This window comes from Pleurodeles waltl, chromosome 5 (genome assembly GCF_031143425.1).
Source record: "Pleurodeles waltl isolate 20211129_DDA chromosome 5, aPleWal1.hap1.20221129, whole genome shotgun sequence".
NCBI classification, from domain to species: Eukaryota; Metazoa; Chordata; class Amphibia; order Caudata; family Salamandridae; genus Pleurodeles; species Pleurodeles waltl.
The window spans coordinates 230,771,081-230,790,414 of record NC_090444.1 but is presented as its reverse complement, the minus strand read 5'-3'; the positions used below and the strand labels follow the sequence as shown (position 1 = coordinate 230,790,414).

The 19,334-nt window shown below is 50.5% G+C and overlaps 1 protein-coding gene across 3 annotated transcripts in view; it reads right to left on the bottom strand.

Moving 5' to 3' along the window:
• UBR2 (ubiquitin protein ligase E3 component n-recognin 2) overlaps positions 1 to 19,334 on the bottom strand; it is a 1,248,744-nt gene that overhangs the window by 771,988 nt on the left and 457,422 nt on the right. For all 3 annotated transcript variants that reach the window (XM_069233963.1, XM_069233965.1, XM_069233964.1), the window contains exon 17: positions 11,683 to 11,793. In XM_069233963.1, coding sequence (XP_069090064.1) covers positions 11,683 to 11,793 — 111 coding nt within the window. The remainder of the gene's footprint in view (positions 1 to 11,682; positions 11,794 to 19,334) is intronic.

Here is a 19,334-nt window from a genome sequence, read left to right as displayed (position 1 = left end):
AGACACAAAATCTAACCATGTCCAAAAATGGGCCTGATGAACAGGAGAGTCTGAAAAGGAGCCAGGTGTGACTTTGGCAATAGGATAGTGAACCTCAAAGAAAACAGGAGGTTCACTGTAGTTTGGATGTGATTTGGCAACAGCCTTGGGCGAGGCTGCCTTCAAAGGCCAGTCATCAAGGTAGGTGAAGGCTGGAATCCCAGACCTCCAACCATGACCTTTGTGAGCACTCAAGGGGCACTGGTGAGACTAAAGGGGAGCACAGCAAAATGAAAATGCTCCTGTCCCACCACGAAAAACAGGTTGCCCCAATTGTCCTGCAGGGTGGGTATAGGGCAATAGGCGTCCTAAAAGTTGAACACCACCCAGCCACATAACAAAGATGATCCTCTGTCAGTCACGAGGGCAGGCGGGCCACAGTGGAAGGTGCAGTGGAGCAGAATGTAAAGTTAAGGCATAGCCTTTCTGCACGATTTGCAGGGACCACCTGTCTGATGTTATGGTCTGCCATCTCAGCAAGAATCAGGCTCCCCTCTTCTGCTGGATGGATGTACTCCACCAAGAGCATTAAAAATGGGCATGCAGGTGGGGCTTCACAGGGTGGGGAGGCGTAGCGATCTGGGTGGCCCACTGATCTTGACCACGGTTGTCAACATGGCCACGTAACTGCTGATTGCTGTGTTGGAATTTGATTGTCTGATGGTCTGGGGTACCTCTGCAAAAGCTATTCAGGGAACAGCTAATGTGGCTGGCGAGGTGGGGCAGATAAGCCCAAGGAGGATTCAGTGGCCCTGCTTTCCTTGAACTCCTTTAGAGGAGAGTTTAAAACAGGTGAATCCTGCTGAACAGCATGTCCATGAGGAAAAATTGGACATTGCCTGAAAAGCCAGTGAACTACAGTTGAGGGTGGTGGCGAATGGAAATACTGGTACCAATTTCCTGCCCCAAGGAATCAGTGGTTTCAAAGGCACAACAAACTGTGAACTTGGCTGCGTCTTAACTGTCCTGTAAGGGCTGTATGCCCTGTATGCTAAATGCTCAGAGATCGTGAGGGACACCTGGGAGGAATTCCACCAGAGTCCCAAAAGGCATGAGATTAGCACTCCGGTAGAGAGCTGGCATTCACTGACCTGAACTCCAAGCTGGAGGATAAGAAAATGCTCTTTGTGAAAGTCTCCACTAGCTTTGACTCCCTACTGGGGGACTCATTGGGAATGTGTTGGGATTCGTCTTGCTTGCACCACCAATCTTCCAGGTGGGGGATGCAGAGATAAAAATGCAGGGTTGCTCAGGGTAAGCTCGTGGCATTGTGCAATTTGGAGGGGCTGCAAGGTTTGGCCAATGCACCAAACAAAAAGTACATTAGGGCCTTGTTAAAGAGTAGAAGAGGCTAAGAAGTTGTGAGCCCCTACTGACAAATGTCTGTAACTACATTAGTTTTGACCTCCAAAATGTTTAGCTGAAGGTCAAGAACTTCAGCTGCCTACGCATAACCATGGCAAAGGAAGCACTCTCCTCAGTGGCAGAGCCAGCGGGTGAGAGGAGACCGGACTCAAGGGAAGCATTAGGCCACTAGTCTCCTCCAAGTCATCATAAAAATTCTCCACGTGATAAGGTTGTTTAATCTCATCAGCTGCATCATAATAGCTAACCGAATCCATGCCTCCCAGGGTATGCAGAGTGTTCATTTGTCTTTGTGGAGGCAGATCAAGTGGAATAAATAGAGCTTCTGAGGGAAGAGTGAGTGGCGGGAAGGAGTCAAGTCCTGCAAAGATTTCTTGCATTTTTTAACTCGGCTTACCCCAAGATTTGGATCGAGAGGAAGACCGATTACTGGAACAACTTCAGCAACGTTATAATTTTGAATTGGACCAAACTTTCTACTTTGGACCAATCTCATCACTGAGACTTACGGTGCTTGGTGATGTACAGTTTTGCCTTGAGGTCTCGTATGGCCTTCGGGCTCATCGATAAGCACTCACTGCAGGCCTGAATGCCATAGCTAGACCCCAGGCAATTTCTTTGTAACAGCCATTATATGGCTTAAACCCTGTTTTTTTGTGAGGAAACTTGTCTTTTGCACAATTTTTCAAGAGATGCACGTCTGGTGGTGTGCAAAAAAAAAAAAAGAAGCTGACGTCAGCACACGAGAGCTCAACATGTCAGATCGGCACAGGGCCCCCTACCCGTGTACAGAGGTACTGCTTAAAAGTAGCCTGATCCAGCATGAGGCTAGGGGGAATATTCAAAATGTGAAGAATCTGCAACTAATGTCTTCATCAGAAGGCCTCCTTTACTGAGACTGAAAAGGCATGACACTCCAACGCGAGAAGAACATGAAGCATTCCCATCGGCAAACGCATACTGTATTTCCAAAGACGCCTGAGGCGTGGTTATCTCTCCTGTACTACAGTGGGTAGTAAACAACCGACTACAGTGCGGGCCTTAACGATTTGCTAGTCGCTCAGATAAATTTAAGTCGTTCTTACACCACTTTTCCTCTCACTGCTGTCTTGGTGCAGCTAACACCATCCTGGTTTCATCACAGTGCCGTTTGGACCTCTGTCAGCAAAATCCCAGAGACCACTCACGCATGCGACAGTGCAATCTTATATCAGTGCAGTTAAAGTTTTCAGCAACATATGCTTATAACAAAAATGAATTAAAAAGACATTTGCACTAGTGCAAAATCCAAATGTTTGTGGAGGAAGCTGGCTCTGCATAAACTATATCAAAGTGAGATATAGTGTGCACGGAGTCCAGGGGTTCCCCAGAGGCTAAAGTAGATAATACTAATGCTCTCTCTGTGGTAGTGTGTTCGGGCAGTTAGCCTCATCAGAGGGCAGTGCAAAGCATTTGTTGTATGCACACAGAAAATAGATGACACACGCACTCAATGACTTGACTCCAGACAAATGGTTTTATATAGCATAAATATATTTTCTTAATTTATTTTTAGAACCACAAGATTAAAGTTGCAGGTAAGTACTATAAAAAAAAGATTTGTATTTCACACAGGTATCAACAGTACTTTGTTTGAAATAGGTGCACAATTTTTGAATTATTGGCAATAATCTGTTTTGAAAATGGAGACTAACATTTTCAGAACAGTTCCTAGGGGGAAGAAACGTTAGATCTCCGGGTTTTAGGAAGTCCACCGGAGGGGGCTCAAGTTAACCCCAAACACCCACCACCAGCAACACGGTGCCAGTCGGGTGAAAGGTCAAAGTTGATGAAATTTAACATGGGCTCCCAAGGGAGACAGGGGGTACTCGGAATCAGGATTGCCTGCGGGTAAGTAACCGCGGGCAGACCAGAGGGGTTTGCAGGAGCACTGGAGGGGCCACAAGTAGGCACCAAACACACATCCTCAGCGACACACGAGCAGCCGGTGCAGGGTGCAAACAGGACGTCAGTTTTCCCATGCTGGTCTATGAGGAGACCCCGGGGGTCACGCAGAGGCTGCAGGCGAGGTCCAGGGGGTGTGGCAGGCACACCAACGGTGGGACAGGGATGAGGGCCGCCTGCTGGACGTTAATGCAGCAGGGGTCGGTTTCTCCAAGGCTTGGGGGCTGTGGGTGCAGTGTGTCCTTATGCGTCGGATATCTTCATTCAGAGCTTCGCGGTCAGGGGAGTACTCAGGATTCCCTCTGCAGGAATCGTCGTGGAGAGGTGACCTCAGGCAGGGAACTTGCTAGCAATCGCCTGGGGACCCTCTAGCTGGATGGACCACCTGGACACGGACTGTGGGCGTCAGGTGCAAAGGGATCATGACTCACGCACCCAGAGTGAGGTGAGAGTCCTTGCTTGTAAGTTTTCTTCTGACAGAGCCGCTGTCCTTGGTCTTTTGAGGTGCAGGGCAGTCCTCTGAAGTTGGCAGAGGTCACTGGTCCCACTGGATGTGTCGCTAGTCTTTTCGCAGGTTCTTTGAAGCAGGAGACTGGCAGGTAGGGCTGGAGCCAAAGCAGATGTCTTTCTTCTTCTCTGCTGGGGGGTTTCAGCTTAGCAGTCCTTCTTCTTCGTTATAGGTCGCCAGGAATCTGGTGAGCTGGGTTCAAGGAGGCCCTTAAATCCTAGATTTCGGGGTGTTTTAGGGATCAGAGGGCAGTAGCCAATGGCTACTGGCCCTGAGGGTGGCTACACCTTCGAGTCTACTTCCTTTGGGAAGGGGGCACATTCCTATCTCTATTGATCCCTGTCCTACAAACCAAGATGGAAGATTCTGCAGAGAAGGGGTCACCTCAGCTCTGGGCACCCTAGGAGTGGTCATGGCTGGGGTAGTCACTCCTCCCTGTTATCCCTAATTTTCCCACTGGACTTGCCACCAAAAGTGGGGCTTTATCTGGTGGGGGGGGGGTCACAGGGGGGGCAGGCGGGCATCTCCACTAGCTGGAGTGCCCTGCGGCACTGTAACTTGAGGCTGGGGCCTTTGAGGCTCACCGCCAGGTGTTACAGTTCCTGCAGAGAGGAGGTGTGAATCACCTCCACCCAGGACAGGCTCTGTTTCTGCGCACAAAGGCACTCATCCCATCTGGTCAGAAACTTCTCTGAAAGTGGCAGGCTGGCACAGACCGGTCAGTCCTACAATAGCAGTTTGGCTAACATACAGGGGGCATCTCTAAGGTGCCCTCTGTGTGCATTTTTCGATAAATCCAACACTGGCATCAGTGGGGATTTATTGTGCTGAGAAGTTTGATACCAAACTTACCAGTATTCAAAGAAGCCATTATGGAGCTGTGGAGTTTGCAATGACAAACTCCCAGACCATATACTCAATATGGCTGCACTGCACTTACAATGTCTAAGAATGGACTTACACACTGTAGGGGCATATTGCTCATGCAGCTATGCTCCTACCTGTGGTACAGTGCACCCTTCCCTAGGGCTGTAAGGCCTGCTGGCCATAAGACCCGAGCCGCAGCAGGACCCGGACTGCTGGGAAAACAAGATGGCAGATGCCAGCTAGGCCTTAGCTGTCGCTGGGAGGTGCGACCCTGAGGCCCTGCACAAACTGACTGGACGGTGAGGAGTCTGGAGCTCCGGGACCCAGACAGCGGTCTAGCTCCACACATTAGCCCGCCTTCTGACGTGGCCCAGAGCAGTAGTGACACTGCCCAATCCTGCCGGGAAGAGGGGCGGAGCCAGGCATGAAGGCCCTGACGGTGTCGGCCCTGCCTCCGCCTGAGCCCTGGAAATCCGTGGACTGGTGGTGGTGGCCCCCTGGACTTCCTGATCTGGGGTGCTGCTGATTTCCTTGGGCCTCGAGCGGAGGTGCTGGGGGCGGGGCCTTTGAATGGCAGAGCCCCCTGGGGGAGGCCGGACTCTGGCCGCGACAGGGGACCACAATATAAGACTGGGCCCTCAATCCGGGTCTCTCCTAAGTCGGAGGCTTTGGGCTTTGGAGGAGACAAAGCGCCTGAGGCTGAGGCCTCATACAGACGCGGTGAGCGGCTTGCTGAGGACCCTGAGACACAGGCAGATAGGAGCTCAGGACCACGGGATACCTCCTGGAAGCCTCTGGGCCTGGTGGTGGACGGCGCACCTGCCCCGTGTCCAAGGGGCACTCAAAGGCCCAGGGGCATACCTGGGGAGTACTGTGGGGCTTGCCCACTGGTCCTCGCTCACTGGCGATCCGCTCCCCGGGTACTGATAGCAGCACTGCCTTAAGGGCCGATCCACCACAGGACTGGACCTCCTGGAGGCCCCGATAGGGCTCCACGAAATATACTGTACCTATCACCAATCTTCCCAGCATCATGGGGAAGGACAAACAGGCGAAGCCGTCCTCCTCCCAAACTCACATCATTAAACATATGCCTCGGGTGGGCACCCCAGGGCTGACGCCTCAGGAGCCCCTGCCCAGGCAGAAGAGGACAATGGGGACACCAACATGATCCTACGAGCCATACATACCTCCCAGACAGTGGTTGAAAACAAAATCGAAGGGATGAGAGTAGACATGGATTGGCTACGACAGGACCTTAAAAATGCCTCAGCGTGACTCATCGAGACAAACACACATATCTACAGTGGAAGACGAGGTTCACGACCTTAAGACCAACTCGCACCCACAAGCTGCAAAAGCGCGCAAATGATGCAGAAAACCGTTCAAGATGGAATAACCAGTGCTTTGTGGGATTCCCAGAGACGACCGAGGTCCTGTCGCGTTTCTGGAGACGTGGCTTAAATCATGGGTGCCCCCTGCCAGACTGTCCCCTTGGTTCGCCATTGAACTCGCACACAGGCTTCTCTCTGCTAGGCCACCACCTGGAGCACCACCTAGGGCATTTATTGCTCACTTCCTCAATTACAGAGACCGGGACGCCATCCTATGTGAGGCCAGAGCTCCGATATCAAAATGTGAAGAACTTGATCTTTCTAGACTGCTCTCAGGAGGTTCAGACCAAACGGCACTTCTAAGAACAGTTCAAACAAAAGCTGAGGGCTCTGCATTTGAAATACATGCTCCTCTTCCCAGCTCGCCTTAAGGTACTGCATGCCGGTAAGACACTTCTAAGATATGCCGGAGGTGGCCTGGGAATGGGCGATGGAGGAGCAACCACTTCAGGGGGGCGTGATGGGGGCCCTCTTGTCCCCCAAGCGAGTGCCAGCCAGTACATCCAAAATGGCACCGGGAGAGCCCAGTCGCCCTGGGGCTTTTCGGGCAGGGTCCTGTCACAGAAGGTGCCAGTCCCGGAGGGCCCGACAATTCCTGGGGGAGGACCCCAACCTTCCCAGTCACGCCCGAGGCAGAGGGACACCTCCCTTGAGTGAAGACTGAGCCAAACCCCACTTATTTGACTAACTTGCAAGATGACAACGGGTCCTGCATGGGTCCACCAGTAACGTGCACATGAGATCCGACCCGCTGGAGGGGTCCACCACTCCACGCCAGAGACTCATCTCACCCTTCTTTTGGTTTTGTTGGGGTTTTTCGGAGCGACAGATGCTTCCTCAAGTTGGGAGGCGAAGTATAGGGAGGGGGGGAGCTGGGAGGGACTCATCAGTGCACGATTGAATTGTTATATTATTGTTTGTCTTATACCCTTTACGCCTTGATGTCACAGGTGGAAAGATATACACAGGTCTCTAGGGCACTACGTATACACAGGATCCACCCTCACAATGGCCTACTCTGGTAAATGTCCTGTGTCCCCAGCGCCACGAGTAGCGGTGGGAAGCACCCCTCTCCTCAATGCCACATGGCACCCACTAGTGGACTCCTTGACAAAATGAAAAGGACAGCTGTGCAGCGCCATGCGCAGCGCCTCTGCCCCTAAATCCTACTTCTCCAGGAGACATATTTGATGGGATCCACATGCCCATTCCTGGCCTGATATGGCTTTGACTAGGTATATCATTCAGGGTACACACGTGGAGCCAGAGGGGTGGCGATACTCTTACACCACAACTATCCCCTAGTGCTGCAGCAGAAATGGCTAGACCCACAGGGGAGGTTCGTAGCCTTAACAGGCAGGGTAGACAGCCATAATATCAGCCTACTCAGTATATATGCCCCTCCTCCGGAACTCGACAAGTTTCTCCACACTTAACACGCTATTAACCAGATGCCCATCAGCCTTACTGTCAAAGTCGGAGATATGAACGTGGCCTTAGACCCGAACCTAGACATCACGGGCCCCCTCCTGTCTGATGCACGCCGCACACTACGTTTTTGCACACTAGTTCAGACTATACCTGCTCCCTGCTTCACACCTACTCACTCACTATCTCACACAATATTAGTCTCCAATCTCACCATCCTCACCACTGTCTCAGAGATGGAACTCATCCATATACTAAAATGATCAAACCATTTGGTGCCGATCCCTTGAGCCCTACAAGTTATAACACAACTCTCTCTTCTCAAAGGCTATTTCTTGCTTTTCCTCTTTGTGCAACTATTCCCTTCGTTGACTTGCACACTTTATTTCATATCTTCTATAATACTAAGACTCCTGCCAAAAAAATTCCTGCTAACCTTTCTGTTGCGTGCTACTATTGTGCTCTTCCCCCTTCTACTTTCAAATCCACCAGCGAACAAAAAAGAAATAATCTAAAATAGTCATCACGTATTGGGGCATTGTGGGCATACGGTTGATGTCATAGTGAGTCATCATGACTCCGCTTACGACACCCTAAGTACAAACTATTAGAGCATCAAACTGCAAGGCTTTCATTACAGGTTACTATCCCCCCCCCCACGCACGCACACTTTTTACCTAGTGTTGATGCCAACTTTGAAAGTGTGCTGGGATCCTGCTAACGAGGCCACAGCACCAGTGTTCTTTCCCTAAAACTGTACCTTTGTTTCCACAATTGGCACAGCCCTAGCACACAGTTAAGTCCCTTCTAAATGGTACTGCTGTTATCAAGGGTCTTGTGGCCAGGGAAGGTCTCTAAGGGCTGCAGCATGTATTATGCCACCCTAAGGGACCCCTCACTCAGTACATGCATACTACCTTACAGCTTGTGTGTGCTGGTGGGCGGAAAAGAAAGTTGACATGGCACTCCTCTCATGGTGCCATGCCCACAAACCATTACCTGTGGCATAGTTAAGTCACCCCTACAGCAGGGCTTAAAGCCCTAAGGCATGGTGCACTATACCACGGGTGAAGGCATAGCTGCATGAGCAGTATGCCCCTACAGTGTCTAAGCCAATTCTTAGACATTGTAAGTGCAGTGTAGCCATAAAGAGTATATGGTCTGGGAGTTTGTCAAACACAAACTCCACCATAATGGCTTCACTGAATACTGGTAAGTTTGATATCACACTTCTCAGCACAATGAACCCACACTGATGCCAGTGTGGGATTGTAGGAAAATGCCACTGTTGGCATGGTTAACCCCTCACTTTTTGCCTAGTGTTGATGTCAGCTGTGACTGGAAGTTTTCTGGGACCCTGCTAACTAGGCCCCAGCACAGTGTTCTTTCCCAAAAACTGTACCTTGATTACCCAATTGGCACAGCCCTGGCACACAGGGCAGGTCCTAAGGGCTGCTGCATGTATTATGCCACCCTAAGGGACCCCTCACTCAGTACATGCATTCTGCCTTGCAGCTTGAGTGTGCTACTGGGGAGAAAAGACAAAGTCGACATGACACTCCTCTCAGGGTGCCATGCCCACAAACCACTATCTGTGGCATAGGTAAGTCACCCCTCTAGCAGGCCTTACAGCCCTAAGGCAGGGTGCACTATACGAGAGGTGAGGGATTAGCTGCATGAGCAATATGCCCATACAGTGTCTAAGTCCATTCTTGGACATTGTAAGTGCAGTGCAGCCATATTAAGTATATTGTCTGGGAGTTTGTCAATATAAACTCCACAGCACCATAATGGCTAAACTGAATACTGGGAAGTTGGGTATCAAACATCTCAGCACAATAAATCAAACACTGATGCCACTGTGGGATTTATTAAAAAATGCACATGAAGGGCATCTTAGAGATGCTTCTGTATGTCAGCCAGCCTGGTAGTTTAGGACTGACCGGTCTATGCCAGCCTTCCACTTCCAGATGAGTTTCTGACCTCATGGGGTGAGTGCCTTTGTGCACTCTGTGGTCAGAAACAAAGCCTGTCCTGGGTGGAGGTGCTTCACACCTCCCCCTGCAGGAACTGTAACACCTGGTGGTGAGGCTCAGGCCTCGTGTTACAGTGCCCCAGGGCACTCCAGCCAGTGTAGATGGCCGGTCCCCCGGACAAGCCCCCACTTTTGGCAGCAAGTCCAGAGGGATAATTAGGAAAAACAAGGAGGAGTCACCCCCTCAGCCAGGACAACCCCTAAGGTGTCCAGATTTGAGGTGACCCCCTTCTTCAGAAATCCTCCATCTTGCTTTGGAGGAATACGACCAATAGGGATAGGAATGTGCCCCCTCCCCAAAGTGAGTGGGCAGAAGGAGTGTGTAGCCACCCTCAGGGACAGTAGCCATTGGCGACTGCCCTCTAACCCTAAAAATGCCCCTAAATATTGTATTTAAGGGCTCCCTGAACCAAGAGATTTAGATTCCTGACGACCTCAAGAAAAGAAGGACTGCTGAGCTGACAACACTGCAGAGAAGAGACGGAGACAAACTGACTTGGCCCCACCCCTAAGGGCCAGTCTCCTGCTTCAAAAAGCTGCAAAAGAAGAAGCAACGCGTTCTACAGTACCAGCGACCCCTGAAAAGCCTAAAAGGGACCAGGTGGAGATGTTTATATAGGAGGAAAAGGAGAAGTGTTAATGAGTAACATATTCGGAAAGAGATTGTAATGATCTGCTTTTGCATCTGTACGGTTGCTCAATATTGGCATGCACAGGTGAAGTAAGGATTTCCGAAGTTGCAACATTCCAAACGTTGAATGGTAGCTCAGGTTGGAGTAGCATTTTCCTGGCTTAAGTAATAAAACATGTTTTTGCACCGTAACTGGCTTATTAGAAATTGGAACTGAAAGCAATTCAAGGGGGTGTAAAGGTGCCTGAAAAAGGCACACCTGAAACAACAGTAAATGATGGATGAAGAAGTACCAGAAAAGGAGATGGTGAAATAACTAGTTGCACTTTGAAGATGAAGCAAGTGATGATGCTGACTGCTATGTCAATCTTCTCAAAGCAACCATTTCGATGGTGAATACGAGTCATCAAATCACAAAACAAAAGAGCATACTTCGATTTCAAAGATGGTCTTGCTACCAGCACCAACATCAACCTTGAAACCAGAGTGGTCCTCGACAGAAAGCAAGTTGCAGCAGAACTACAGCAGAGACAATTAAACAGGAGTGATGCTGGGAGAGATGGTGTCAATGTTTCTTTTTCTCCTCAGATCTCCCCTTGAGTGTCTTTTGCAGTAGAAGGCTTAGTCAAAGAGGAAGTGGTTCCACCCCGGTAGCCTTTGCACACTTGTTCTCCTCTGAAGCTTTAAGGTCCTCAGCTAACTTTGTGTTCTCTGTCCTTCACAGTCTTTTTGGTCATCTCACATACTTTAAAAACCACCATCCTTTATCAAGTGAAGGAGAGACACACACAACACAATTGGGCAGTGAGAGGGTAGTAAAGGCTGTCTTCTTTCGCCCACAGGAGGATTACTTCACAAATAGTGAAGGCATTTTGGAAAAATTGTGTAACAGATTCCTCTAAACAATGGGAAAAAATAGAGGAATTAGTGACAGATGACAAAAAAAGTCAATTAAAATCAGAATCTGTGGAAAAGTAAGGGCTTCGCAGTAAAGGCTGAAAACAATGCGGGCAGTGCTCAGAGATCCTTTTCACATAAACATTAAAGAATAACAGAGGTTCGGTGGCATCTGCCAGTACATAGCACACAAGATATGCTGCTGCTGATTCCCTAAAGTGACAGTGCATTTTTTCCACAGTTCGACACTACATACTGCCTACAGGGCTCTATTCCTGCATTGTTCCCTTGTTATGGCTAACTCTATTACACTTACAGCAGAGTTGGGGTGCTCTACTAAAAGTCCACTTTATGCAATTGGTAAAAAAAGGAAATTCAAGGGCTTTAGTATGCTTTGGAGGCTTTATCTTCTAAAGACTGAGCTCAAATCTTAAAATGTTCATGTTCATAAAGTAAGTGTTCCATGAATTCCACCTGCAGGTATGAATTATTTAGTGCATATGACTTCAAAGATCCTACAATGCAGAACTTCAAATTTCATACAATGTATCAAGGCAACTAATAGCACACATACTTGATTGACGAGAGAAAATCCATTTCTCTTCCACATCCCAGCATGAACTTGGGCGCATAACACCACACATCGCAAAGGGTGCTCTATTAACATAGGCGGGCTCAGTTCACTCTGCCAACAGAAAACAAAGATAGAGAACGAGAAAATAAAAATTAAAATATGCATGTCATCCATAATAAAACAAAGTAAGTGAAGTAAAACACAAAGTACAAGTTACTTACCTTCGCTAAGGATATATCTGGTAGAGACATATTCTAGTTGCAGATTCCTTACCTTTGAATTTCCCCAAGCGTCAGACTGGACCTGGAGATTTTTTCCTTGAGCAATACCCTTGCACGTCGTTAGGTGGTGTCGGTCGACTCCGCGGGCGTCGTTGGCACTGTAGTCGCCGTGATGACGTCCGAAGTAGTACATAGACGCCGTCTCAGCACAGTGATGTCTGTTATTTTTCACAACTTTCCACGCCTAAGCGCAGAGCTGCAAAGAACACTGAAATTGATGCACCAGAGCTAAGGCCCAGAACGGTGAAGCCCTGTTCCAAGAAATCAGTTCAGAAGCAGGGCGGATGGGTGGGCGGTAAGGAATCTGTAACTAGAATATGTCTATGCCAGATATATCATTACCAAAGTTAAGTAACTTGTACATCTGACAGAGACTTCTAGTTGCAGATTCCTTACCTTAGAATAGATACCCCGAAGCAATGCCATCCTCGGAGGTGCGCTGCGAACCAAGATCATACTAGAAAGTCCTGCAGGACCGAACAACCAAAGCAGCCGTCCCGACAGACCTGACTGTCCAGGCAGCGATGTTTAGTAAACGTGTCCAAGGATGCCCACATAGCTGCCTGGCAGATATCCCGGACAGGAACTCCACGTGCTAACGCAGTGGAAGCAGCAGTTGCTCTGGTGGAATGAGGGCGCAAGCCCTCAGGGGGTTCCTTCTCTGCCAAAGCGTAGCACATCTTGATGCAAAAAAGTACCCATCAAAACATGGTACGTTTTTGCACTGCCTTCCCTTTCTTCGCAACCACATATCCAAAAAGAGTTGATTTTCCACCTGGAAATCTTTAGTACGATTGAGATAGTCTGCCAACGCTCTTTTTGGATCCAGGCGGTGGAGTCTCTCCTCCTCATGAGACGGATGTGGAGGTGCATAAAAACTAGGCAAAGAGATGGACTGGCCTACATGAAAAGGTGTAACAACTCTGGGAAGGAAGGAAGCCTTAGTGCATAACACCACTTTGTCAGGGTGCACAGACAAAAATGGGGCCTTAGAAGATCGAGCCTGACGCTCGCTCACTCACTCTGCAAGCAGAAGTGATGGCAACAAGAAAAACAGTTTTGAAAGTAAGGAGCTGTAAGGGACAATTGTGCATCGGCTCAAAAGCAGCACACATTAAGTAAGTAAGGACAAGACTGAGGTCCCACTGAGGCATGATAAACAGAATGGGAGGAAACAATTGGGTGAGGCCCTTCTACTAACAACAGAAGCCTTATACCATTTTGGTGGAGGGACGCCTGGCTGCCAAGATTACATCACAGGCCTCAGGTGGAAGGTCAAAAGCCGGCAACTGCTGCCGCTCAATCTCCAAGGTGGAGATTGGACAGGCTCAGGTGGAGAACTGTCCCCTGTTGCTGCGACAGAAGATCTTCCCGAAAAGGCAATGTGAGTGGACGAACGGTGGCCATGCTCAGTATCTTTGAATATCATACTCTCCGTGCCCAGTCCCGAACCACCAAGATTACTTGGGCCCGGTCGTTCTTGATCTTCTTGAGAACTCTGCAAAGAAGTGGTATAGGCATAAAGAAGGCAAGAGTTCCCCTCGAGACAAAAAGAGTCTTTGAGCGAGTGCCATCTTGAACACAGTTAAATCCCTTGTAAAAGGTACCCCTGGCACCAAGGGCCCTGTGGCCAGAGAAGGTCCCTAAGGGGAGAAGAAACAAGTTACTTACCTGTAACTTTAGTTCTCCAATATTGGAAACTTTCATAGATTCACATGCTTCAATCATTCCCCGTCGCCGAGATGGGAGCCTCGGGTGTAATAGAAAACCATATTCAATTGTATATAAAGCTCAGAGGCACTAGGCCTCTTAATTTAGTAACATCTCACAGTCATTTTATAAAAAAAAGACCAAACTTAAGAGACAACCAATCAGCTCTCACAACTCCTTAGAACCCTCCTGGGAGGAGCTGATTTCCCTCAGATTTTCCCAGCACAAGTGAAACAATAATCTAAAGCTGAGAAAATGAAGGTGACCTCCCCAGGGGAGGAAGGGTGGGTCGCATGTGAATCTATGAAGGTTTACAATACTGGAGAACTACAGTTACAGGTAAGTAACTTGTTTCTTACTCCAGTACTGTAACTTTCATAGATTCACATGCTTGAATCAGAATAGTAAGCAGTGAATAACACATTTTCGTTCTACAAACAATAGCATAACATTCTGAAATGCAAACTGGTCTGATAATATATACTTACACTTTTTACTGTAATCTACAACATTACACCAAATAAAATGTGACATAGTAGATGGAGGGAAATAAATATTTTAGCTCATCATCATTGAAACAGGTTTCGAAGGACCGCTTAACCAACGGCTGCACCCCGAAGTGACTCCTTGTCCAGGAAGTAATGCTGCGTGAAGGTATGAGTTGTTGTCTATGTCGCAGCATGACAGATGTCATTAATTGAGACACCAGCAAACAGCGCACAAGACGCACAGATAGCTCTAGTACAATGCGCTTTTACGGTTGTGTTCAATGGCCTTCCTGCTTTCTGATGGCAATCAATCAATCACTGCATTTGTAAAGCGCACTACATACCCGCGAGGGTCTCAAGGCGCTGGGGAGGGGGGGTGCTACTGGTCGAAGAGCCAGGTCTTGAGGAGTCTTCTGAAGGCCAGCAGGTCCTGGGTCTGTCGTAGGATGGTGAGGGGGAGTGTTCCAGGTCTTGGCGGCGAGGTAGGAGAAGGATCTGCCGCCGGCGGTGGTTTTTCGGATTCGGGGGACTGTGGCGAGGGCGAGGTTGGCTGAGCGGAGGCTTCAGGTGGGGGTGTGGAAGCTGAGTCAGTTGTTGAGGTAGGTGGGTCCGGTGTTGTGCAGTGCTTTGTGTGCGTGGATCAGGAGCTTGAAGGTGATCCTTTTGTTGACGGGGAGCCAGTACAGGCCTCTCAGGTGGAGTGTGATGTGGCTGCGGCGGGGGACATCGAGGATGAGTCGGGCCGAGGCGTTCTGGATGCGTTGGAGTCGTCTCAGGAGCTTGTTTGTAGTTCCTGAGTAGAGGGCGTTCCCGTAGTCGAGTCTGTTGGTGATGAGGGCCTGGGTAACGTTTTTTCTCGTGTCGAGGGGGATCCATTTGAAGATCCTGCAGAGCATACGGAGGGTGTTGAAGCAGGACGTGGAGACGGCGTTGACTTGCCTGGTCATGGAGAGAGTGGAGTCGAGGATGACCGCCAGGTTGCGTGAGTGGTCCGTGGGTTCCGGGGCTGTGCCTAGTGACGTGGGCCACTAAGAGTCGTCCCAGGCTGATGGGGTGGGTCCAAGAATGAGGACCTCCGTCTTGTCTGAGTTCAGCTTCAGTCTGCTGTCCTTCATCCAGTCAGCTACGGCCTTCATTCCTCGGTGGAGGTTAGCTTTGGCTTTGTGGGGATCTTCGGTGAGGGATATGATCAGCTGGGTGTCGTCGGCGTAGGAGATGATGTTGAGGTTGTGTTGTCGTGCGACGTGGGCGAGGGGGGCCATGTAGATATTGAACGGTGTCGGGCTGAGGGAGGATCCCTGTGGGACGCCGCAGATGATCTCGGTGGTTTTGGAGCGGAAGGGTGGGAGGCGGACACTCTGTGTTCTGCCGGAGATGAAGGATGTGGTCCAGGCCAGGGCCTTCTCTTGGATACCGGAGTCATGGAGGCGTGCTGATAGGGTGCGGTGGCAGACAGTGTCAAAGGCTGCTGATAGGTCCAGGAGGATGAGGGCGGCTGTTTCTCCTTTGTCCGTCAGGGTCTGGATGTCGTCAGTGGCGGCAATGAGGGAGGTCTCGGTGCTGTGGTTACTGCGAAAACCGGATTGGGAAGGGTCCAGGATGTTGTTGACTTCGAGGTAGCGGGTCAGCTGTTTGTTGACAATCTTCTCTGTCACTTTTGCCGGGAAAGGGAGCAGGGAATTGGGCCAGAAGTTCTTGAGGTCCTTGGGGTCCGCCTTGGGCTTCTTCAGAAGGGCGTTGATCTTGCCGTGCTTCCAGCTTTCTGGGAAGGTTGCTGTCTTGAAGGAACAGTTGATTGTTTTCCGGAGGTGGGGCGCGATGGCTGCGCTGGCTTTGTTGAAGACGTGGTGAGGGCAGGAGTCCGATGGGGATCCGGAGTGGATGGAGTTCATGGTTTTGATGGTGTCTTCGTCGCTGACGCTGGACCAAACGGTCAGGCGACTGGTGCGAGTGGTAGTCGCAGGGGTCGTGGACTCGGTGGAGGGTGCGGGGGGGGGGGGGTCGGGGTTGAAGCTGTCGTGGGTGTTGGTGATCTTGCGGTGGAAGAAGGTGGCCAGGGAGTCGCACAGGTCTTGAGATGGCGGGATGTCGTTGGTGATGGAGCTGGTTTTGGAGAGTTCTTTCACAATGCTGAAGAGCTCTTTGGTGTTGTGTGCGTTGTTGTCTAGGCGGTCCTTGAAGGCGGTCTTCTTGGCGGTCCTGATAAGTTGGTGATGTCTGCGGGTGGCGCTCTTGAGGGCTGTGTGGTTGTCTGGTGTTCGGTCGTGGAGCCATTTCTTCTCCAGCTTCCGACAGGTGTGCTTGGAGATCCGGAGGTCCTCGGTGAACCAGGCGGCTTTCTTGTTGGTGTGGTTGGTTGTAGAGGTCTTGAGAGGGGCGAGGGTGTTGGCGCAGTCGTTGATCCACTGTGTGAGGTTGGTCGCGGTGGTGTCTGGGTCGGTGGGTGGTCTCAGGGCGAGGGCGGTAGTCAGTTGGTCCTCGGTGACCTTGCCCCAGCAGCGGCGTGGTAGCTGTTGGGTGCGGTGGTGTGTGGTGGGTTTTCTGAAGGTGAAGTGGACGCATCTGTGGTCGGTCCAGTGTGGTTCGGTGGTGTGGTTGAAGGAGACGTGGGGGCTAGCGTAGAAGATGGGGTCGAGCGTGTGTCCAGCGGCGTGAGTGGGTGTTGTTACGAGCTGTTTGAGTCCGAGGTTGTCGATCAGGGCGGTCGAGTTGGCGTCGTTGTTGTTCTTGAGGTGGAAGTTCAGGATGTAGTCTGTGGAAGCGAGGGCGTGGGTTCTGATGAGGTCGGCGATGGTGTCACTGAACTGTGGGCAGGGTCCGGGAGGTCTGTAGATGAGAGTTCCTCTGAGGGTGGTGTTGGGGTCGGTGTGGATCTGGAAGTGCATGTGCTCAGCGGTGGTGAGGGTGTCATCGGTGTTAGTTGAGATTTTGATGGAGTCTTTGTGGATGATGGCGATTCCTCCTCCCACTCCGTTGGTGCGGTCTCTGCGGGAGATCTTGTAGCCCTGTGGGATGGCTATGGCGATGTCTGGTGCTAAGGTGGCGTTCAGCCACGTCTCCGTCAGGAAGGCGACGTCGGGGGCGGTGGAGTCTAGGAGGTCCCCAAGTTTGATGGTGTGCTTGCGAGCGGAGCAGGTGTTGAGGAGGATGCAGCGGAGGTGGTTGGGTTCTCTGGCTGGTGGTGTGGAGGGTTGGATGCTGGTGAATCTGCAGTTCCGGCAGGCGAAAGGCCCCTGGGTGCGTTTCGGGGTGGCCCGGTAGCAGGGGTGGTCTCATCTGGTGTTGAGTGCGTGGAGGGTGCTTGCGTCGTAGTGCAGTCTGGCGTTGCGGGAGGTGCGGGTTCCAGGGGTTCTGGTGCTGGGTGTGGTCCAGGCGCAGACGGGTGCAGACAGGCTTGCCTTCGGCGCGCCAGCGGCGCGGCCGCTTCACGGCCTCCATATGAGGGCAGAGGGAGGGAGGAGCAGCTGGGAGGTGGGAGCGGGGCGGCAAATGGGAGTGAAGGGGGCGGGGCAGCAGGGGCTCTGCGGCGAGGGAAAAACCCAGGGAAAAAAACAGCGGGAAAAGACGGCGGGAGATGGACAACAGAGAATAGGGGTACAGAAAGCAAAACACAGGGGCACAGAATGAAAAAACGAAGTGGCACAGAAGCCAAGCGCAGGGGTACAGAAAAAAGGGAGCGAGTAGTCAGGTGGCAAAAGCGGCAACGGAGGTTCAACCCACAGGGGGCTGCGTGGCAGATGGGGGAAGCGACCTGCCTGGTGACAGGGTCAAAGGTCCAGTATGATGAGGCAAAAGTATGATTGCGTCCTTAATACATCGGGATATAGTCTGGTTACCGATTGACCTTTCCTAGTAGCATTGAACGCTACAAACAACTAAGTGGATTGTCTGAACAACTTTTTTCCTGTCCAGATAGAATTTTAGGCATCTTTTTAAGTCGAGCGAATGGAGAGTTCTTCCCGCAGCAGTTTGTGGGTTCAGAAAGAAAGTTTTGAGCACCACCGGCTCATTGATATGGAACTCAGAAGATACTTTGGGCACAAACGTAGGATTGGTGCGCAGGATGAGACTGTCCTATCTGAACTGCAGAAAGGGTTCTTGTATAGTGAAAGCTTGAATTTCACTAACTCTGCGCGCCGAAGTAAGAGCAAGGAGAGCCACCTTCCAAGTGAGGTACTTAATGTCTGCTCTGTGGATCCGCTCAAAAGGCTCCTTCATAAGCTGGCCAAGAACAATGTTAAGTTGCCATGCCGGCGGCAGAAGTTTCACTGGAGGAAAAGATCTGAAGAGGCCTTTGAGAAATTGTTATACCAATATGAGAGAGTATAAGGATGGTTTGCCTGGCACTCTTCTATATCTGGAGATGGCAGCTAGATGGATTCTGATTGAGGAATGGGCTAATCCTGAACGTGCCAGCTGTAATAAATACGGCAATACTGCCTCTGGTGCGGAGGAAAGAGGTTGGACATTTTGGGTTTCGCACCAAATACAAATTCTCTTCCATTTTAATTGGTAAGACTTGCTGGTACTAGCTTCACGTGCATTAGCTAGCACTTCTCTGCACTCAGAAGGTAGGTCTAAATGTACAAATTCATTGTACTCAGGAGCCATGCGTGCAAACAGATTTGGGGTCCGGATGCCTCACTTGCCCCTGATTGATGGTAAGCAGGTCTGGGATTGGTCTGAGCCTGATGGATGGAGAGGCTGACAGGAAGAGCAACTCTGTGTACCACGGTTGATGCGGCCACGCTGGAGCTATGAGGACCAGTTGGCAGGGTTCTGACTTCATCTTCCTGATCACCATTGCGAGGAGAGGAATCGGAGGAAAAGCGTATGCATAGATCCCTGACCTTGCGATCGAAAATGCATCCCCCATGACCCCTGTTGGTGATGCCAACTTGCATAATGTTGGCATTTGGCGTTCCGGGAGGATGCAAATAGGTCCAGATTCGGTTTTCCCCACTGGACGCATAACCGATCTAGCGTCTTCTGGTGTAACTGCCACTCGTGGGAGGATGTGGTAAGTCTGCTTAGCGAATCCCCGATGGTATTCTGAATATGCGAGACAGTGTTCCTCCCTGCTTGTTCAGGTAGTGCATTGTGGTGGTATTGTCTGTCCTGACAAGCACAGCTGACCCTCGTATCCTTGGAAGGAAGGCTTGCAAGGCGTAAT